This window comes from Pangasianodon hypophthalmus, chromosome 22 (genome assembly GCF_027358585.1).
Source record: "Pangasianodon hypophthalmus isolate fPanHyp1 chromosome 22, fPanHyp1.pri, whole genome shotgun sequence".
In the NCBI taxonomy this organism is placed as follows: domain Eukaryota; kingdom Metazoa; phylum Chordata; class Actinopteri; order Siluriformes; family Pangasiidae; genus Pangasianodon; species Pangasianodon hypophthalmus.
This window is the reverse complement of record NC_069731.1, coordinates 5,702,227-5,723,437: the sequence shown is the minus strand read 5'-3', so window position 1 is coordinate 5,723,437 and position 21,211 is coordinate 5,702,227. Positions and strand designations below refer to the sequence as shown.

Here is a 21,211-nt window from a genome sequence, read left to right as displayed (position 1 = left end):
TGTGTGTGTCATTTTCCTAGTAGAAACTGTAATTATATTTCAGGGCTCTTGCGCAGATCTGTAAAAGTTTGGACGTAAAAGTACTCATTTCTGCTCCCAAGTGGTGAAACAGAAAAGCATTCACCCAAGCACTGGGAGATGGCAAGTTCAAATTGTGTTAATGCCACAGACATTCGTGGCTGGAAGCCAAGGGTCAAAATGGCAGTGCTTTCTGGGTTTATGAGCTCATGTATGTGGAAGAGGGTGGATAGTGCGTTCCTCTGAGTGTGTTACACTTCCCTGTGATGCAGCATGAGCAGCAGAAAAGACGCGGCTGGCTGGCTTCGTGTGTCTCAGAGGAAGGCCTTCACCCTTCATCCTCCCTGGCTGGTAACGGTCGTATGATAGGGGAGAGCAGGGTGGTGGGTGGGAATTCGTTGGTTGACCAAATTGGGGAGAAAATGGGGCGTAAAAAGTACTAATTTCCAGACCTGGGGGGGGGAGAAGGTTGTGTGAAAGATGTGATTTTTTTTTTTTTTTTTTTTTTTTTAATGTGAAAGTAAATTATATGGTACTGGACCTTATGTTATTCTTTGCACTAAAATCTCTTATGCAAGTCATATTTCATGTTTTCCTTTCCATGACACTCTTAACCTGTAAAACCTTAAAATTATTCAGAAAATGGAACAGGGAAAGTTTAAAGTTTTTTTTTTTCTTGTGTGGAAAGGGATAAGTACAACATTTGTGCGCAATAATATTGATATTCTTACATCATGATTATTAATGCCCATATGTAAAGTATAATGCACAATATTTAATGTTTTTATATCTGGGCTGTGTTCCAATAATGTATTCAGTACACCCTCGTCAACTTGTCATGTCCTCAGTTTATCATAGGAGATGTCCCTTAGAAGCTGAACAAGGCTATAAAAGGCTACCCAAAAGGCATTGCAAGCAGATGTCATTTTCTTTTCAAAACCTTGAATATTTTGATTTTTAAAAAAATCAAAGCAAATGCCATGAGAATATCCATCCATCCTCTGTTCTACTTTTCCTACACTGGGTTGGGGGGAGCCTGGGGTCTGTCCCAGGGGACTCTGGGCACAAGGTGGGGGACCCTGGAAAGGGTGCCAACCCATTGCAGGGCACAATCACACAGACACACCATTCACTCACTATGGACAATTTAGAGATGCCAGTCAGCCTACAATGCATGTTTTTGGACTGGGGGAGGAAACTGGAGTACCTGGAGGAAACCCCAAAGCACAGGGAGAGCATGCAAACTCGTGTACACAGGGTGGAGGCAGGAACTGAGCCCCCCCACCCTGAAGGTGCGAGGCAAACATGCTAACCACTAAGCCACCATACAAAGTACAATTATCAAACTGTTATAAGATTTGCAACCAAGTTTGTTTGCTAGCCAGCATGACTGGCAGAGGTACAATTACTTCGTTCCTGCACTGTCTTTTTTTTTTTTTTTTTTTTTTTGTGGCAGCTAGTTTTTAGCATTCAGCTAGTTCGTATCATGAGTTATTATCATGCTAGCTAACATTTGAGAGATTAGGGGAAAAAACTCTTGTTAGTTAGCCTTAGCTAATATTTTTCTCAAGTTCCTTGAAAATGGTGCTAATTTATTAACCTCATTAACCAAAATGACGAATAAAGTTGTTGCTAGTTAGCAATAGCTAATGTTTTAACACATTCCTTGGTGAAGTGGCCCTGATTTATTATCAGTAACTAAAATGAGTGTCATTTGAGGCAGATATTTTTTTTAATCTTTTGTGAATGTTTCTTCTATTTTTTTACTTTCATACTGTAAGCCTGTACACTTTTCTACTTTAACTTGAGGAAAGATTTGAACTTCAGCTTTAACCAGTGTTTACTTGAGTAAAGTATTTGGGTACTTTGGCCACCTTTCATAACTGGATATATCTGTAGTTTAAAGGAAATTGACTGTACACATGGCTAAACAAATCTTTTTGACTGAATTGTGCTTGTTGATAAGAAAAGCTGACAAGCAGAAGGATTCTCCCATTGCATATATCCATTAAGTTACCAGACTCCATCCTCACCAAATCTTTACAGGCTTCAATTTCTGTTATCTTGTAATTTCTGTCTTTCCAAAACCCCCCTTTAACATATCATGAGTATGTCGTTCAAGCATGGAACATTTGTTTTGTACACAATGTCTACTCTCACCAGGCCAAAATCATGAAACAATGAACCTATTGTAATTAAAAAAAAAAAAAAAACCCCTAAAGACTTTTATTGTGTTGAGCGGTTTTAATGTCGTCGACCGTTTAGCATTAGCGGAAGCGTTGTCATATGACAGTCACGTGACTGGGAAGCGGAAAACAGATGAGAGGGTGAGTAGTGCAGCTGCATAGCTGACACATTTAAACTGTATTATTAAAACATAATAAAACACAAAGTGCAGATTAAACACCGCAGATGTCGCTACAGTTAGTCTTTTATTTACATCTGCGTTTGCTGTTTGACAGTGAATCAGAATCATTCTGGTTATTTTTATAGTTAGTTATTTTAGCCTGCTTTTCCAGCCCGAGCTGATTATTTACACATAATAATAATAATAATAATAATAATAATAATAATAATAGTTAGATCAAAAATGGATCAGTGTTGCCATTTCGCGTAATTCGTCTTTTTCCTTCTCCATCTCTTCTTCTTCTTCTTCTTCTTCTTCTTCTACTACTAAAACTACTTTTTCTTCATCTCCTGCTTCTCCTTCTTTTTTCATCATTGCCTTTTTCTTCTCTTCCTAACTTAGTTCTTGTTCTTGTTCCTCTTCTCTTCTTTCTCCTTCTCCTCCTCCTTTTCTTCTTCTTTATCTAGTTTTCACATTGATTTTCTCTTTCTCCTCCTCCTCCTCCTCCTTCTTCTTCTTTATCTATTTTTTGCCTTGATCTCCTCTTTTTCCTCATCCTTCTTCTCTTTCTTCTTTTACTTTGACCTTTCTTTGACCTTCTTTTCTTTATTCTTATCTCCTTCTCTTCTTACTTTTTCTTCTTTATCATCTAACCTTAGTCTTCTCTTCATCTTCCTCCTCCTCCTTCTTCTTCATTTTCTTTTTCATCAGCATCATTCTTTTCTTCATCATCACTTCTTTCTTCTCTTCCTATGTCTCTTCCTCCTCCTTTTGTTCTTCTTCTTCTTCTTCTTGTTCTTCTTCTTGTTCTTAGTAGTAGTATTAGTAGTAGAATTGATGAAAACAGTAGTAGCTCTAGTATCACCTAAACGAAGCTCATGGCTGATAATCGCCTGTTCTTTGCAGTGCTTTGGCAGTTTATCAGCTCCAGTATCGTACTGTTGGATGCTTTCCCGGAGTCTGTTGCTGCCACGATGGACTTCCTTGCCGAGAATAACCTGTGCGGCCAGGCCATCCTGAGGATCGTGTCCCGGGGAAACGCCATCATCGCTGAGCTGCTGCGCCTCTCCGACTTCATCCCCACTGTGTTCAGGCTCCGAGACAAGAGCGACCAGCAGAAATATGGAGACATCATCTGCGACTTCAGCTACTTCAAGGTAGCCTCCTGTTAAGCAATCTTTCACAGTTGTACACTCAAAATATAGTCAGACACATAAAGAAGGGCAAAAACTTCTATTTTGGCCCTGATGTGTTTCAATGCTTGTGTGTGAAACGTCAGGGTCAAGAGTACTACGAGAGCAAGCTTGAGGCCAAGCCAGAACTTCAGGACCTGGACGAGGAGTTCCGGGAAAACAACATTGAAATATTGTCTCGCTTTTATCTGGCCTTCGAAAGTGTCCATAAATACATTGTGGACTTAATAAGGTGAGCAAACTGTAAATGTAGTGAGCTGATAAATGCTAGACATGCTGCACCAATTTATCAGGAACATATATATGAATATATTTCTATATGTTTATTGAATCTACCATTGGTTAATGCCTACTTAATGATAGATCTTTACAAAAGATCACAAAGTTTTTTAACATTAGAATCACTAGGTGTTTTCCTGTGTGTTAATAATTTAGTAATGGCGTTAGATGGGTCATTAATTAGACCATATTAACGTGACTGTATTGAGATAATAATAATTTCATGATGGCTTTTAAGGTACCTGGATGACCTTAATGAAGGTGTCTACATTCAGCAGACTCTGGAAACAGTCCTGCTCAACGAAGATGGAAAACAGCTTTTGGTAACAAAAAAATTGATTAAAATGAAGTAGATGTATATAAGATGTATATAAGATGTATATAAAATGACTAATTAAAATGAAGTATATGTATTAAAATGAAGAAATCTGTCATCTTCTTGTTGTTTCCTCTTGTTCAGTGTGAAGCTCTGTATCTGTACGGCGTCATGCTGTTGGTTATAGATCAGAAAATAGAAGGAGAAGTCAGAGAGAGGATGCTGGTGTCTTATTACAGATACAGGTAAAGATGTACATGGCCATTCAGTTGTCTTCAGTTTACAATGATTAGACATGATTAGATATTAAATAATTAGATTATCATTGGTCAGTCTGAATAATACTAGAACTGTCTATCTGAATAATACTAATACTATCATCTCTTCGCCACTCTTTCTCCTTTTTTAACCCAAACCTGACGCATTATCTCTGTACTGAAACTTGATTCCTAGGCATTGATGACATGAAATCTGAGACATTAAACACGGTGTCTGTTTTTTCCCCACACAGTGCTGCTCGATCCTCAGCAGACTCAAATCTGGATGATATCTGTAAACTCTTAAGAAGCACCGGTTACTCCAGTAACCCCGGGGCTAAACGGCCCAATAACTACCCCGAAAGCTACTTCCAGAGAGTCCCCATCAGCTCCACCTTCATCAGCATGGTCATAGGCCGCCTGCGCTCCGACGACATCTACAACCAGGCACGACACACTTTCACGTTGCATATCATTGAAAAAACATTTTTAAAAAATGATAATACGATTTTCAAAAAGACATAAATTGTTTCTGCATACTTAATTTGTTTATATATATATATATGTTTTGGGGTTGTCCTTGCATCCATCCGAGATTTTCGTCTCAAGAATGAGTAGTTGAATGTTTTCAGTTTTTGGTTTTGTATTTTAGAGGAAGCTTTTTTGGTTTCGTATTTTTTCTTGTTTCTGTTTTGAGAGGGTTTGTGGGGTTGGTGGGGTTTTTTTTAGATTGGGTTTTGTTTTTTTAAATGTCTTTTTTTTAATAGTTTTTTTTTTTCTCTAGAGGTTTTTTTTTCTTTTTTAGAGTGGGTTTGTAAATTTTGTATTTTTTTTTTTTTTTTAACAATTAAAGAGGTCCCTATCTGTAAAATTTCTACATTATCCCTGTGCTCTCTACATTTCTACATTATCCCTGTGCTCTCTACATTTCTACATTATCCCTGTGCTTTCTACATTTCTACATTATCCCTGTGCTGATTGTTTTCAGGTTTCTGCTTATCCACTGCCGGAGCACCGGAGCACTGCACTGGCCACTCAAGCGGCCATGCTGTATGTCTGCCTGTACTTCTGTCCCTCCATCTTACACACACAGCAGGCCAAGATGAGGGAGATTGTGGACAAGTACTTCCCTGATAACTGGGTAAGCAGTGTTAGAGTAGAGCACTATACTGACACCGTGTTGATTTCTGCACGTGCTTCCGCTGTAGGAGTTTGACCATTCAATACTATCACACATGCAAGAGTGCTGGTATACTGAATATTCACTACAACAGTCATATTGTTCATAATGTCATACTGTTTTTATACAACACTTCTATAAACAAGTATATAATATCGAGTAACTGACTTTTCACACAAAATATGGCCAAATATTTTATTTATTTTTGCTCTGACAATGAAAATAGTTCCCAAAGAAGCCATAGCTGGATAGAGCGATGTGTGTTGCCATGCCAACGTACAGACTGACTGACAGCCCATAGTAAGTGTAGTAACAGCATCAGTATAATGAACTATTGCTAGAATTTGAATTTTATGTAGCGAACACATACAGTGCTGTTATACCACATATATCAGCGCTCTTGGAACGGCACTCGTCTGATCAAAATAGTGGACTGAATTAGTGGACTATATTATATTCTTTATATATATTTTCTAATAGAGCTGTCATTTAAAATATGCTGCAATTTTTTTTGAAAACACAGTAGCCTGCTTTTTAAGGAGACCCAAATCAGACAACAGGTTTTTTTTCTACATTTAAAAAACTATATAAACATTTTTCTAATTATTTAATAATTAGAAAACTGTTAAGTGTTTCATGCTGTTCAGTGTCAACCACCAAAATGTAAAATTCAAACAAACAAACAATATTTTTAGCACATATTTCATGGATGTAAGAGAAAGAGCATAACTTAAGGTTGTCAAAATACAATAGTAGGATATAATAACATATAATAAAAATGAAATAAATAGTGAGAGAAAGAAGAAATTAACAACAATATATACTATAAAAATAAAAAAGAAATTGTGTAAAAATAAAATTAATAAAAGAATAAAAGTAACTAAAATTTATTTATAGAAGTGACTATTTTATTTATAAAAGTGACTTTCAAGTAAAATAATAAGGCAAATAATAAAAGCTAGATAAATACTAAACATATATATGTTTTTGTTTTTATATGGAGCTCGATAAATGTTTAATGGTGAATGTGTTCCAGATCTCTGAATAAAAATAAAAGTCTGCTCTCAGGCTGGCACTATATTACTGTAATATGTGATTTGGAACGTAGTTTATCAGGCAGTCAGTGATGTACGAAGGTGCTGTACCTTTACAAGATATAAAAACTATCTAAAGAGAGACAAATCAGACAATTGGGTGTTTCTACGTTTTAAAAAATATTCAAACATTTTCCCAATAATTTAATGCTTTAATGCACACCTGTTTCATGTTTTATAGAGTTTCATGCCCTTTCAAGTCAACCACCAAAATGTGATGTTACAGGCAGACATCACACTGTACAGTTATCATATTGTGAATGATATGCTTGTGTGTTCTCTTGTTAAATCAGGTCATCAGTATATACATGGGCATCACTGTGAACTTAGTGGAGGCATGGGAGCCTTATAAAGCAGCCAAGACTGCACTGAACTACACCCTGGATGCAGCAAACATCAGAGAGCAGGTGTGTGTACACACAAGAGCAGCTACACACTCCAGTTACACACACACACACACACACACACACACACACACACAGAGTCACACCATCATAATACGGGAGTAAACTGTTATTAGAGATAGTCCTAGGATGCAAATCAGTAGTTCCTCATACGTCAGAACGCCTTGCTCTACACTTCTTGTCAGGAATCGGGGATGGAGTGGGATTCTGTCACTTAACATTGATCACAAAGTCTTTCATTTTATGAAGGTTTTACTTTCCATCAGAAGTAATGCCACATATGCTCTGTTTATTTTCCCCACTATAATTATTACGTTTCACACCATGTGCATTAAAAAAAAAAAAAAAAACACTATAATAAGACAGCAATTGTCTTTATGTTCCTTTGTTTTAATTTTAGTTTTTACTAAAAGTGGAGAATAATTTTTTTTCTAATCTAAAACTTTGTGCTCTAATAAAGTTTCTCTAATAAACATTTTTAAAATGATATTTTATTTAATTCTTTTTATATTGTTATATGAATATAAATTCTAGTTATATTTGTGTTAATATTTTATTTAATTCTGTTTATATTAATATATAATTATACCTTTTATTTGTATTTATAAATATAATATTATGAATTAGATTTTATATAATTCATAATATTATACATATATATTTATATTATATATTTATATTAAGATGATTCATAAGTTTAAGAGATTCATAAGGTTAAATACAATAACTGGTATTCGCTGAGGATAAAGTATGTTTAGTATGTTAAATTAATTTAATAATTGTATTGCTGTGAGTCAAATGAAAGATTAATTTGATTACATTCTAATTTATGTTGCACTTTTAAGGTTTGTATTTGACTCACCCTCGTATAAAGCAAAGGTAGATGCTGCTGGATGAATAATAAGCAGTGAACAGAACAGTGAAGTTCAGGTTCATCAGTTCAACGTGTGTGTGTATGTGCATGTGCAGGCTTCTCGCTACGCCTCCAGCGTGGAGACCCTCCGGCCGCAGGTGCAGCAGCTGCTGAAGGAGGGCTTCCTGAGGGAGGAGATCGTCCTGGACAACATCCCCAAACTGCTGAACTGCCTGCGGGACTGCAACGTCGCCATCCGCTGGCTGATGCTGCACACTGCAGAGTCAGGTCTGAGCCATGAAGCTTTTGAATAAAGGAGTGATTCATATGAATTATTGAAAATTAAAGAAAGAATTAAAGAAATTATAAAGAAATTCATTGCATTAAAATTGTTTTGTCACAATCATTTGATAAAAATATATATGTGGGATTCAAAGTAGTGAACATCTGAGAAATCCTTGATGGCCTTGTAGTTGTTTCAAGTCACTTTATTTGAGTCATTTGGAAAAATTGATGAAGAATCAGAGTGTTTGACTTGAATGTTTTTTAAATCTTTCTCCTTCTTATTTTTTCTCTATTTTTACTCCTCCTTTCACTTATTCTCACTTGTTTTTCTGTCCATCTTTACCTCTTTCTGCCTCTGTCCACCAGATTTTATTCTATGTACTATTATTATTCTACCTTCCCCTTGTTTCCTCTAACAGAATTGAAGAACAGAATAGTTTGTTTGTTCACACTATGTAATAATTTGTATAGAATGTAATCTTCATCGTATGTCTTCCAGTGTATGATCCGAACAACAAGAGACTGCGTCAGATCAAAGATCAAGCGATCAGTGACTCCAAATACAGCCCCAAGATCTTGTTTCAGCTGCTCCTGGACACGGCTCAGTTTGAGTTCATACTCAAAGAAGTGCGTTTCCTAAGGGTTTTTTTTTCTGCACTTCATCTTCATCTCACACTTTCCCACCATCACTGTTTATTAATTTTTTAATTAAATAAGGTCATGAAGTCACTCATCATGATTTATGCTTCAAAATAATACCCCAAATTACCAGGAATAAATGTATTAATGTTTAATATTTAAATTTGAAAAGCTGTAGTTGAGCATGGCAACATCTGTATCATCATGCTTTTTTTTGTATCATCCAGATGTTCAAGCAGATGTTGGCTGAAAAACAGCTGAAATGGGAGAGCTATAAGAAAGAGGGATCGGAGAGGATGACTGAACTGGCTGAGGTGTTTTCTGGGGTCAAGCCTCTCACCAGGGTGGAGAAAAATGGTTCGATTCACTTCCTTTAAACCAGAGCACACAATCAGTTTGACTTCTAAAGATGTCGGCTTTTGTCGTTTTAAAAAAAATTTTGACTGATGGTTTTGAAAAATGATGACTAATGAACTAAAAGCCACTGAATGGTGCTGGTGAATGTGAGTATGGAATCAGTATACATATATACTTATGGGATATGAAAATGATGTATACCAACAATGGTGTCTTTACAGTCTAACAATTAACCATCAACTTAGCCTTGAGCAAGCTTTTTATTTAGGCATGACATGATTTTTTTCTACAGAAACTCTTCTTTTAGTAACATAATATAATCAAAGTCAACATCACTGAATGAAATAGAACATCACTAATAAAAAATAGATTGAGGTGTGCTGTTGTAGGAAAATAATCAACGACAGCGTGGCATGATGAAGTGCTTCATGAAACACAGAGCAGAGTTGATTTATTTTCCCATAAAAGCATGCCAAAAAGTTTTTTATTCCTCTTATACTGCAGCAAATTGCCAAAGATTACGATGTTTAATTTGCTAATGAATCATATCCATTTTATCCATTTATAGTTACATTTATTGGTTTGGAAAGTCCACAAAACAGGTTAGTTCCAGTTGTCACTTATAGCAGCGTTATAGCAGCTATAAACAGTCTTACCAGCCTCTCTGTTTTCTCTCTCTTGAAGTTAAAAAGCCAAAAAAGCACAGCTTATCATGTTACCAATAAAGTCCTGAAGATTTTCCAGGAAAACAGTTACAAAGCACTAACACTGGAGACTCCTTCCATAAATGTTTCCTTGCAGAAAGCTTCACCATATCAAAAATTACAAATACTAATTTTACAAGAAATTACTAATACTACAATTATTTAATGTTTATTGTAATATTTATATTAGATGGAGCACAGTCCATGTGAATTAGCTGTTACTATAGAAACGATAACTTTTAAAAGGAGCGTATTAATATAAACCTGTGATTTGTTATGCCGCCGGAACTACTTTCAGAGCTGCTGTTATAGAAAATGAATCAACACCTTCTGATCAATCAGATTCGAGAATTCAACAGTGCTGTGGTAGAAAAATTTATACTGCATAAGTTCAGTCCTCTTTACATCCTGCTGTTGTCTCCACAGAAAACCTGCAGGCGTGGTTCAGAGAGATCGCTAAACAGATCGAGTCTCTGAACTATGAAGACTCCACAGCAGCAGGGAGGAAGACGGTGCAGCTCATTCAGGCTCTAGTAGAAGTGAGCGCTGATTTCTTATTCATTCAGTTATACACGTATACTGAACTGGATATGTTACTGAAAGAATAAAGCAATATAGGACACGCGGTTGTGTAAGGAATGTGCCATTGTCCATTGTCCATTTCATCTGTTCCTAGTTACAATTAATGTTGATTATTAAACTTAAATACTTACGTGGGATTTCTATTACTATAGAAACTGTAATTTAAAACTCTACTGATCATTCTTAGTACAACAATAGTCTCTGTGCACAGTTCATTATTTGGTGGCTGATTTTTGATCAATATCTTGCAAAATAAATGGGAAATGATTGAATCTGTGACCAGATGCTGATGTTTTCCGGTAAGCGCTTCTTCTGTTGTCTTGTGTTCAGGTGCAGGAGTTCCACCAGCTGGAGTCGAACCTGCAGGTGTGTCAGTTCCTGGCTGACACACGCAAGTTCCTGCACCAGATGATTCGCACAATCAACATTAAAGAGGAGGTGCTGATCACCATGCAGATTGTGGGGGATTTGTCGTACGCTTGGCAACTTATAGATAGGTAATGTCTGCTCTCTCATGTCTGGCTATATTTACATGCACGTCAAATTCTGTTTAAGCTCTATATTCGGGTTGCAGCCATATTCCAAATACGATGTTTATACGCGTACAGGCATAGGAGTATTCCTGTATACATGGTTGTTATAATCATGCCCGAGTTGCCATTCCTAAATACCTAGCCTACAGCTAAGAATCTGTTAGCACCCACAATTCCTTGCGGGCTGAACTTGTGCATATATCCCCTTTCACTGGATTTTCTGAATAAGGTGTTTACATGCAACATGCAGTTAAAGTTAATTTATCGACATATTCCTCATTCGCATTGTTATCCTTGGGAAATTGTCATGGTATCGGAGGAATAAAACACATTGGGAAAATAAACAACTCTGCGTTGGGCTGCATCACACCACCCCGTCGTTAATTATTTTTCTAACAGCACACCTCTTCATGTTTTTGTTCCTTGCTTATCATCTGTGACTCAGGCATGGTTGGAGTAGAGTCTGAGTTATTGCACTTACGCAAGACACAAACAGTACTCGGTTAAAATGGCTGCTCAGTTCTTATTTAAAGGTGCAATGGGGCTCAAACATGAATGTGTGGTTGGATAATCTTCACTCTTCACTTTTTTATCTTGCGTTTTTCAGTTTCACATCCATCATGCAGGAGAGTATCCGAGCCAACCCGTCCATGGTCACCAAACTCCGAGCAACGTTTCTGAAGGTATGGCTTCCGAGTATGTTGAAAGTTAGTGAAGAATGCTTGAAGTTACAAAAGTAGACATTTTAACTGAACTTTACAAAATCTGCTTTAAACAGTTGGCCTCAGCTCTGGATCTTCCCCTCATGCGCATCAATCAGGCCAACAGCCCTGATCTGCTCAGCGTGTCGCAGTTCTACTCCGGAGAGCTGGTGGCCTACGTCAGAAAGGTACTGCCAGTCGTTAAAGTTTTTTGGACGGAGTTTGGCTGTAGGAATAATTTAATTTCTAGCCTTGCTAATGATAGATTTAATTGAGAGATCCACTACTTATTTAATGGTAATTGCCAGGTTTTATTTATTGCTAGTAGTCTTAGCATGTTTGGGCAAACTATTTGGTATAATCTTCAGAATATTGTTATATAGTAAATGTAGTTAATGGAAACGTATCTGTCACTGAGCATGAAATTTGTCCTACCTTCAGGTTCTGCAGATCATTCCAGAAAGCATGTTCACCTCGCTGGCTAAAATCATCAAGCTGCAGATCCATGACATCATGGAGGTTCCTACACGGCTGGACAAGGACAAGCTGAAGGACTACGCCCAGCTCGGGGCGCGCTATGAGGTGAGCGTGCTAGCATTGTGGCGTGTATGTTTATCGTTTTAATTTTACTGAAATGTGTGACTTAGTAATTCTCCCCTATCCCTGACCCTTATTTATATTTATGGCATTTGGCAGACACCCTTATCCAGAGCCACTTACATTTATCTCATTTATACAACTAAGCAGCTGAGGGTTAAGGGCCTAGCTCAAGTTCCCAGCAGTGTCAGCTTCACAGTTTGTCCTTTTTTGTCAGGTTGCCAAACTCACCCACGCCATTTCCATCTTCACTGAGGGAATTCTGATGATGAAAACAACACTTGTCGGAATCATTAAGGTTTGTAAAACTTTATGAAGTTGTATACTTGTATTCCATGATGTTGTTACTAGCAAAATGATGTATTATATGCTGGTGTGTCTTTAGGTGGATCCCAAGCAGCTGCTGGAGGATGGAATAAGGAAGGAGCTTGTTAAACGAGTTGCTTTTTCTCTACACAAAGGCCTCATCTTTAACCCTAAAGCTAAAGTAAGAGCATGATTCAAGCTTGTGCTTTCGTTTGTTCTTTTTTTTGGTGGTCTTTCATCTTTTGTGGAATAATCACCAGTCTAAGCATAATTTAAGTTTGTATTCAGAATGTAAATATGGATGATTTTATGCAGCTTGATGTACATCAAATTTTGATTTCTTACGTGATAAATCGTCCACCTCGTAACTTTTAAAGAAATGTTTAAAACTTTGATACAATTTTTCAATAAAAAAAATGCAGAAGCCTTTGTTATAGTAACGCGTTATGTTAATCATCACATCACACATTAATAACACATAATGTTAATTAATATCTATTAATACACAACACACTAGACTTACTTTCTTTTCTTTATATATTATTTGAGTATCAGTTAGAATATAGATAGAGTGAACTTACTTTATCTCAAAGGAGGATCATTGGTTGTCTGGCTCCCTGACTATCATTGACATAAAAACATAAAATAAGCATTAAATCCTTACAGCATCAAATAATGTAATGGATTCTTTTGTTCCAGCCCAGCGAGCTGATGCCCAAGCTGAAGGAAATGGCCGCCACCATGGACGGCTTCTATCGCTCCTTCGAGTACATCCAGGACTACGTCAGCATCTACGGCCTGAAGATCTGGCAGGAAGAGGTTTCCCGCATCATCAACTACAACGTGGAGCAGGAGTGCAACAGCTTCCTCAGGACCAAGGTTTCGCCACCACTCTATCTGTATTCCATTGCTTTTACATCTGTTTTAGCATCTACAATTTAATACACATTGTCAGGGCTGTTCTTGCTGTGAGAAGTACTTGTCACTTGGGTTGCGAAAAGTCAACAAAAAGCCTCACGTTATTGTTGTTTAATCTTTCCTTTCTGTTTTTGGGAGTGCATTGTTCTGGAAGGTTATGCAGTCCAAATGAAAGGGTATAGATTATTAGCTACTCTCTTTAGCTGAAGGAAAAAGTAAGTTCCTAATTAGCAAAACTTTAGAATAAGCGGTGTTACTTTTTTCTTTAAACAACAGCTAAGTTCCTAACTTGCTAGTCTATAGAGTAAGATATGTTAGCTTTAGTTGGAAGAAAAAGTGTGTTTTTAACTAGCTAGACTCTAGAATAAGACATGTTAGCTTTACTTGAAAGAAATTAAAGAAATTCATAAACGGCTGTGTACGTTCCTGTTTCTTAGTGCCTTTTTTTGTTTGTTTTTAAATTCTGCATTACAATAGCCTCATTTTAAGGCTTATGGAAATTTGGAGCTGGTCATATTGTGTTTGCTTCTCTTCTCTTTTTTTCAAAAAAGAAAAAGAGAGCTCTCTGCACATCTTAAATGTGACCAGTATGCGAGAAATTTACATTTCGACCCAAATTTGTTATGACATTTTAATACCAAGAGCTAAAATTGATGTTTATTAATGGAGGATCATAACTGAAAGAACATTTTCTGGTGAATAAACATTCACATTCCAAAGTGCCGGCTCTTCTTGTTCTGATTAGTCTTTTAAGATTTCCATCTGTATTAAATTAGCCAGACTTCTATTTTCAGCACCGAATTTGGAATAGTGTTCATATGTCACCATATTTGTTTCGTTCTTCAGATCCAAGACTGGCAGAGCATCTACCAATCGACACACATTCCCATTCCCAAATACCCGCCAGTGGACGAGTCGGCCACTTTCATTGGCCGTCTCTGCAGGGAGATCTTGAGGATCACTGATCCGAAGTAAGTTCAAATAAATAAGTTTGACCTGTTTACCGTGACTATATTCATACAGTAGCTATTTTCATCATTCGTCCTCTTTCTTTAGAGCAACGTGTTATATAGATCAGATGAACACCTGGTATGACATGAAGACGCACCAGGAAGTGACCAATAACAGGCTGTTCTCAGAGATCCAGGACACTCTGGGCACATTCGGCCTGAACGGACTCGACCGTCTCCTGTGCTTTATGATCGTCAAGGAGCTACAGGTGCGTGTTTATTGAAGTTATAAATGTTTAACAGCAACTTTTTAACATTTGAAACAAGCTGTAAGAGGTTAGAATAATTAATAATAATTCGCCCTGTTCCTCTACCCTCACTTTTCTAAAAAAATAAATAAATACTATGAAAATTAGCAAAAGTAAAAGAGAGAATGTCTGTAAACTTTCTGCTTCTTAAATGATAACAAGTCATCTTGGATGCACATTTAATTAAATTCTTAAATTAAATTAAGTCATGCTTGGACTTTTACCTCCAGACTTTCCTGAATGTACTTCAGAAGATCATCCTCAAGGACAAAGCCGTGGTTGACATCTTTAAAGCTCTGCTGAATGCTGTGAACCCGGTGAAAGGCATTGTGGGTAGGTCAACACTGCATTTTAACTATTCAGTAAGATTCAGCTGTAAGAGCCAGTTCTTACAAAAAAGGACACTACGTAATAGAGTTACAAAGAGGATTTTCCATGAAATAAAAATATGTATTACATTATTAACTTGCAAGTTAAAAACTCATCGAATGTTCATTACAAACGAATGTTGATTAGAAAGAATGAGAATGAAAGGAAGCAACACTGACAGTGAATTCATTAACAGATAGTAGTTTAATAGTTTTTTAAATCTGTTCAGCACAGAACATTCTCAACAGCGTACATGAATAACTTTAAAAATGAATGAATGTGTGAATCATGCTATGAACTTTTTATAAAAATATTTCTCAAATATTCTTCAATAATAAGTAATAATAATGAAACTCATGGTGTATTAGATCTAAAAAAAAGGTAAATGCAATTGATTTGATTCTGTAATCAGATGTTTAGAGCTGTGTGTTACACTATAGAGTTTACACTATAGCCTTGGCTCATAGTAAAACGATTTATGGCTTGTTTGGTGTCCTGCCCGCTGATCATTCCCTACCCCGCTATTTCGTTGACTTTATTGCGTTTCACACATTGCTGGCCAGTGACAAATCTTACTTAACTGGAAAAAATCCTCACCCACCATCACATTCTCGTTGGATAAAAGACATCATGTATTTCATTAGACTCGAGAAAATTAGATATTCCAAATCTGGAAGCCCTTTCTAGCATACGTACACACTCTGCAACTCGATTTAGCTGACTAACCCTTTCCATCCCAGACACAGAATATTTTTACCTCGACATCAGCATCTGGACAATATGTTGTGTAGAATTTAGTTTGTACTTAGTGCACTTACTATTTTGTTTAGCTATGCTTGTACATTTTAGTGCTTTACCTTCATATATTAACTGAGTATTCATATTTATATTTTCTATTCTTCATCATTACCTCCCTTTTGTCTGTATGTTTTTCTCCACCCTGTATGTGTCATAAAAATGATAAATAAATCATAAAAAACTTTATTTGTCTGCTTTACCATGTAGCCACAGCAAGCAAAGTGTACACTAACGCTGTAGCCAAAACCCAGAAGATCTGGCCAGCATATCTGGAGTCCATTATGAAGGTACTGTGTTTTTTTTTTTTTTTTTTTCCCTACTTTTCATTTCACCTCTGCATTTTCGCCCAGTACAGTAAAGAATATTCTCAGAGTACATATTTCTACTTATACTAAATGGACTGACCATCACTCCTCTATGTGGTTCTTCCTCAAACTGATGCCTCAAAGTTTAAAGCACACAACTGTATAGGATGTTTTTTATGCTGTAGCTGAATATGGCTGAAAGAGCAATTCCCCACAGCTACACTCCAAAATCTAGTGGGAAGCCTTCCCAGAAGAGTGGAGCTTATTATAACAGCAAAAAGAAACTAAATCTATAATGGGATCTTCAACAAGCATGACACATATGGGTGTGATGGTCAGCTGTCTACATCCTTTTGGCCATATAGTGTAGTAATTTAAAATCTTTGTCAGTTTACTAAATCTGTTTGAGCCACATCTAAAAAAAGTGGTATGTGTATAAAATGGTAGATGCTATTAAGCGTTTTTAAAATTAAATATGTGCCAATCAATCACAATTCACAGCCACGCCCACCTTAACAAGCTGTAATATGATCACAGCAGCGCCATGTCTCTTGTACACATGAAGGCTATGGAGAAAGCTAGCAAAATAGTTAGTCGTTACCAAAAAAGTTTTTGGTAAAACATGGTCCTAGTCCATCAAGTTAAAATAATGACAAAGGAGAGCCTAGTACAAAAAAATCCAGAATCTGACACTTATTGTATGCCTACTATCCAAAATTTGAGAACCACTTCACCAACCAACCAACCAACCTAAAAAAATATAGCCATCATAGTAGTATTAATCTCTCCTCAATGCCTCAGATATATTCATAATTTCCACATTTTTTATTGTAGTTTGCATGGTTCTTTTTTTAAGCATTATTTTGGACTATTAAAGCCATTCCTAAGAGTGGTAGAGAGATGAAAAAAGAAGGGGAAAAAAGGAAAAGAAATTTTTAAATTAAGAAAAAGGAGAGAAAAAGCACTTTTTTGTTGCTATGTGAGAGCCATTTTTGTGCTTTTTTTAGTCTTTGGTTTAAAGTGTTACTGTTTTTGTAGATTAAATGTGTAAAAAATTAGGTAAACCCTATAATAATAGAAATTGATATAGTAGCTACATGACTTGGCTGATTTCAACGTTGTTTTCATCTTTGCACTTAGCGGAGCTGATAGAAACCTGAGACTTCCAGTACGAGCCTGAGTGGTCTGATTAGTTGTGTTTATGTTACAGGTTGGTCAGATGCAGATCCTGAGGCTACAGATAGCAAATGAGTTGAACTACTCCTGCAAGTTTGACTCCAAACATCTCGCAGCAGCTCTGGAGAATCTGAACAAGTGAGTTAGCAGCCACTCTGTCAATCATTATTCATTATTTTGCCGCAGGGTGAGTTCTTGTTATAAAGTGCTTGTTTACGTTTTTCTACAGAAGTGCCTCCTTTTCTCACTGTTTTGTCTTTTTTGCAGATCTCTGCTCGCTGATATTGAAGCTCACTACCAGGACCCGAGCCTGCCGTACCCTAAAGAGGACAACACCCTGCTCTACGAGTTCACTGCCTATCTGGAAGCAGCTGGAATACACAACCCACTGAACAAAGTCAGTAGCTGAAAACCTGATCACTTGGATCATGATTTGACAAATGTAAAAAGTGGAACTTGACCAGGCATTCACTTTTTGGAAAAAAAAAAACAGCTTTGAAACACTTCTGAATGCTTTTTTAAGATTTTGTCAAAAAAGCTGTAATGGAAATGATATTAAAGGAAAATACCAGAAAGGTGCTCATATATTTTTGCCCTAGCTGAAGCAAATATCAGCAACAATTTGTTTGATATTTCCTTATCAAGGAAAGGATTATCTTCTTTTTGTCCACTCTGTCTCTCCTGGCAGTGACAGTGGGTATACGGACATGTCACCCAATCAGACTCGCTTAAAAAGAGCTTATAGAAACACATTTTCACATTCCATATTCGAATAGGAATTTGCTCTTATAACTGTTCTGATTAAGATCTTTGAAAGATCATTAGAAATATGAAGATATGAAAATCATTAAAAATAAATGTATTAATAAGGCTAGTGGACATGTAGCACTTTTGAGTCAGATCTGTTCTGTGATTATTTGACTATTTATTAAATCAAAGCTTTTTTTGCAGATCTACATCACCACCAAGCGCCTGCCGTACTTCCCTACTGTCAACTTCCTCTTCCTCATCGCCCAGCTGCCCAAACTCCAGTACACTAAAAACCAAGGTTCCACATTTACAGAGCCTCTGATTATATTACCCTGCAGATAAAATGAGGTAAAACAGGTCAAACCTTGAGCCTGACTGATCTATGACGCCTGTCTGTGCAGGAATGACCTGCCGGAGAGCAGCTGATCCGGTGGACTGGGTTCCTCTCGTCCTGGGTTTACTGACGCTGCTCAAACAGTTTCACTCCAGATACACCGAGCAGTTCCTGGCTCTCATTGGCCAGTTCATCCGCTCCATTATGGAGCAGTGCACCAGGTATCGGGCTCCAATCCCATTTCTGAAATGGTTCTTCAGGAAAGAAAATAATATGAACATACTTCTTTATACTTGGATGTGAATATATACATATTAGAGCTTTCAGAATGAATTCTGCTGTTTAGACACTATATGAATTTTCATAATATTTACGTAGACAAAGGAAAAAAATTCATATCTGAATATGTGTGTGTGTGTGTGTGTGGAAAAAAAAACATAAAAAACAAGCACATCATGTCCTAAAAATTGTTCTATTTACATGTAAGATCACTTTTTTAGGATGTGCTTATTTTTTTTTGTTTATCTTTTTTTTTTTTTTTTTTTTTTTTTTTAAGAAAACGCACACACACGCACACATATATATATACTGGGTTCCTATATATATACATATAGGAACCCAGTGTGTATATACACATATATAGTACATATAAAGCTGTTTGGGATTTAGCCAAACTGCATTAAGGGAGGCTTACGTTAAAAAAAACAAAAAAACAAAAAAAAAACAAAAAAAAAAAAGTTCAAGATTGATTTCATGTGATGCATAAAGCCTGTTCAGTGCAGCTCTAGCTAGAAAAGTTAAATATTTAATAATAAAATATATTTTTTGTTAAAAATAAACTGATTAATAGTGCTTGTTACTTGCCACACAGTCAAAAGATCCCCGACATGCCAGCTGATGTGGTAGGAGCGTTGATGTTTTTGGAAGACTATGTGCGCTATACAAAGCTATCCAGAAAGGTAAGTTATTAACACAAAAAAAAACAAAAAACAGAGTCAATTAATTAAACAATTAATTCTTAGCAATTCTTAGCAGTGGGGCAAAGATACTAAAACTGATCCGATATCTAAAATGGTGCAAATACGACATAATCATCATAATCATCAATTGTCAGTAATCATCTCTTCAGGTAAGGAATAAAACATTGGGAGTGTGCTGTTATAGGAAAATAATCAGTGATGCAGTGGTGTGGTGTGGCCTGATATGAAGCGGATTTACTGTTAGCACACACCCTGGAGTTGATTATTTTCCTTTAATAGCACCTTCAAAAGTGTTTTATACTTCTTATATCACAGCAGTTTGACAAAGATTATGAAGCATCATACTTTTTATCCATTTACATACATTTAATGTTATGGAACATCTATGAAACAAGGTAGTTTTAACAGCTATAAATTTTTGTTCTCTCACTTTCTCTTGAAGTTAATAAGACAAAAAAAATGTAAAAATGCTTGTTACAGAGAAATTGTGAAGTGCAATGTCTTCCATCTCAAAGACTTTCCTGTGGTGGAAAACTTACCAGTGACACTGGAGACTCCTTCCATAAATATTAAATACAAGTCTCCCCACAGAAAACTTCACTATATTAAAAAGATATATTTTTCTTTGTTAAATAACACCATTTTTTAAAAATCTGTTTATTACGGCGCATCTGCCATACAAGTTCCTGTCATGCCACTACAGACATGATAATGTTTTAGCATTTAAAATATAAACCTGTATTTAAAATAAATATAAACCTGAATCAGCGCCGTAATTATATGCAAAATGATCATGGACACTGCAAAATTTTGCCAGTAGTTAGAGAAGTGATGCTGTTTGATTATACAAATTATATAATATCATAAAACTATTGAATAATTGTAACAACTAGATTCATTCTGTTCTTTGCAGGTGGTGGAAGCTCACATCCCAAGTTTCATTTTTGATGAATTTAGAACCGTGTTGCAATGATTTCTTTTGTCCACATTAACACATTTAGCCAAATAACCATTTGCGTTACCATTTTGCCTTTTTTCCTACACGACTAACAATTAGTTAGTTATTAAAAGTGTAATTACTGTAACATTTTCATCTGTAGTGTTTCTTAATTTTCTGTTCCAATGCAGCTATACTGAATGTAGAGATATTTGTAATAAGATGTTGTAAATAAATGTTTCACTGAAGACATTTTGCTTGTGCACATATATAAAATGTACATAATAGTCTAGAGCAGGGGTTCTAACACTTTTTGCAGCCAGAGATCCCTTTGAATCCAACTATTCAAATATTAGGCTCATTGTTTAATTGTTTACAATAATATTCTGGTTATTTATTAGACCCATAGACATTAGCTATAGGCTTTAAACTCATTAAAACAGGCTAGTTACTATAAGAACACTACTAAATATAACTTTTATAACAGTGCTATGATTTCCACCACTGTAACAAAATAAAAAAAAGACAGACGTGAACATGATGGAGGAAGAAAGCCAAAAATAAAAAAGTAAAGAAAAGCATTTCCACATCACTTTGATGGAATATACGTAAGGTTTCTTAAAGTGTTATTAAACCCAAATCCGATGGGTTTTCCTAGACCATCACACATTTGCGAATCACACACCCCTGCTACAGTACAATCTAAATCACAACACATTCAGTCACTTGATCACACACATA

General features: G+C 36.2%; 1 protein-coding gene across 1 annotated transcript; it reads left to right on the top strand.

Moving 5' to 3' along the window:
* Positions 1–2,248: 2,248 nt before the first annotated feature.
* Positions 2,249–20,722, top strand: washc5 (WASH complex subunit 5). Its single transcript, XM_034297800.2, has 29 exons — positions 2,249–2,345; positions 3,272–3,522; positions 3,645–3,790; positions 4,076–4,160; positions 4,298–4,398; positions 4,665–4,857; positions 5,399–5,551; positions 6,978–7,091; positions 8,058–8,229; positions 8,726–8,853; positions 9,093–9,222; positions 10,353–10,465; positions 10,839–11,005; positions 11,649–11,724; positions 11,820–11,930; positions 12,184–12,324; positions 12,557–12,637; positions 12,725–12,826; positions 13,345–13,524; positions 14,410–14,534; positions 14,620–14,782; positions 15,052–15,154; positions 16,196–16,275; positions 17,504–17,607; positions 17,737–17,866; positions 18,421–18,517; positions 18,621–18,774; positions 19,425–19,512; positions 20,447–20,722. The coding sequence occupies exons 2-29, from the start codon at positions 3,340–3,342 to the stop codon at positions 20,504–20,506; spliced, it is 3,480 nt and encodes a 1,159-aa protein (XP_034153691.1). The 5' UTR covers positions 2,249–2,345; positions 3,272–3,339; the 3' UTR covers positions 20,507–20,722.
* The last annotated feature ends 489 nt before the right edge of the window (positions 20,723–21,211 follow it).

Coding starts and splice junctions, on each gene's coding strand:
- washc5 (XM_034297800.2), top strand. CDS start 3,340: ATGGACTTCCTTGCCGAGAATAACCTGTGCGGCCAGGCCATCCTGAGG. Junction 4,399..4,664: donor GTGTCTTATTACAGATACAG/GTAAAGATGTAC, acceptor TTCCCCACACAG/TGCTGCTCGATCCTCAGCAG. Junction 5,552..6,977: donor AGTACTTCCCTGATAACTGG/GTAAGCAGTGTT, acceptor TTGTTAAATCAG/GTCATCAGTATATACATGGG.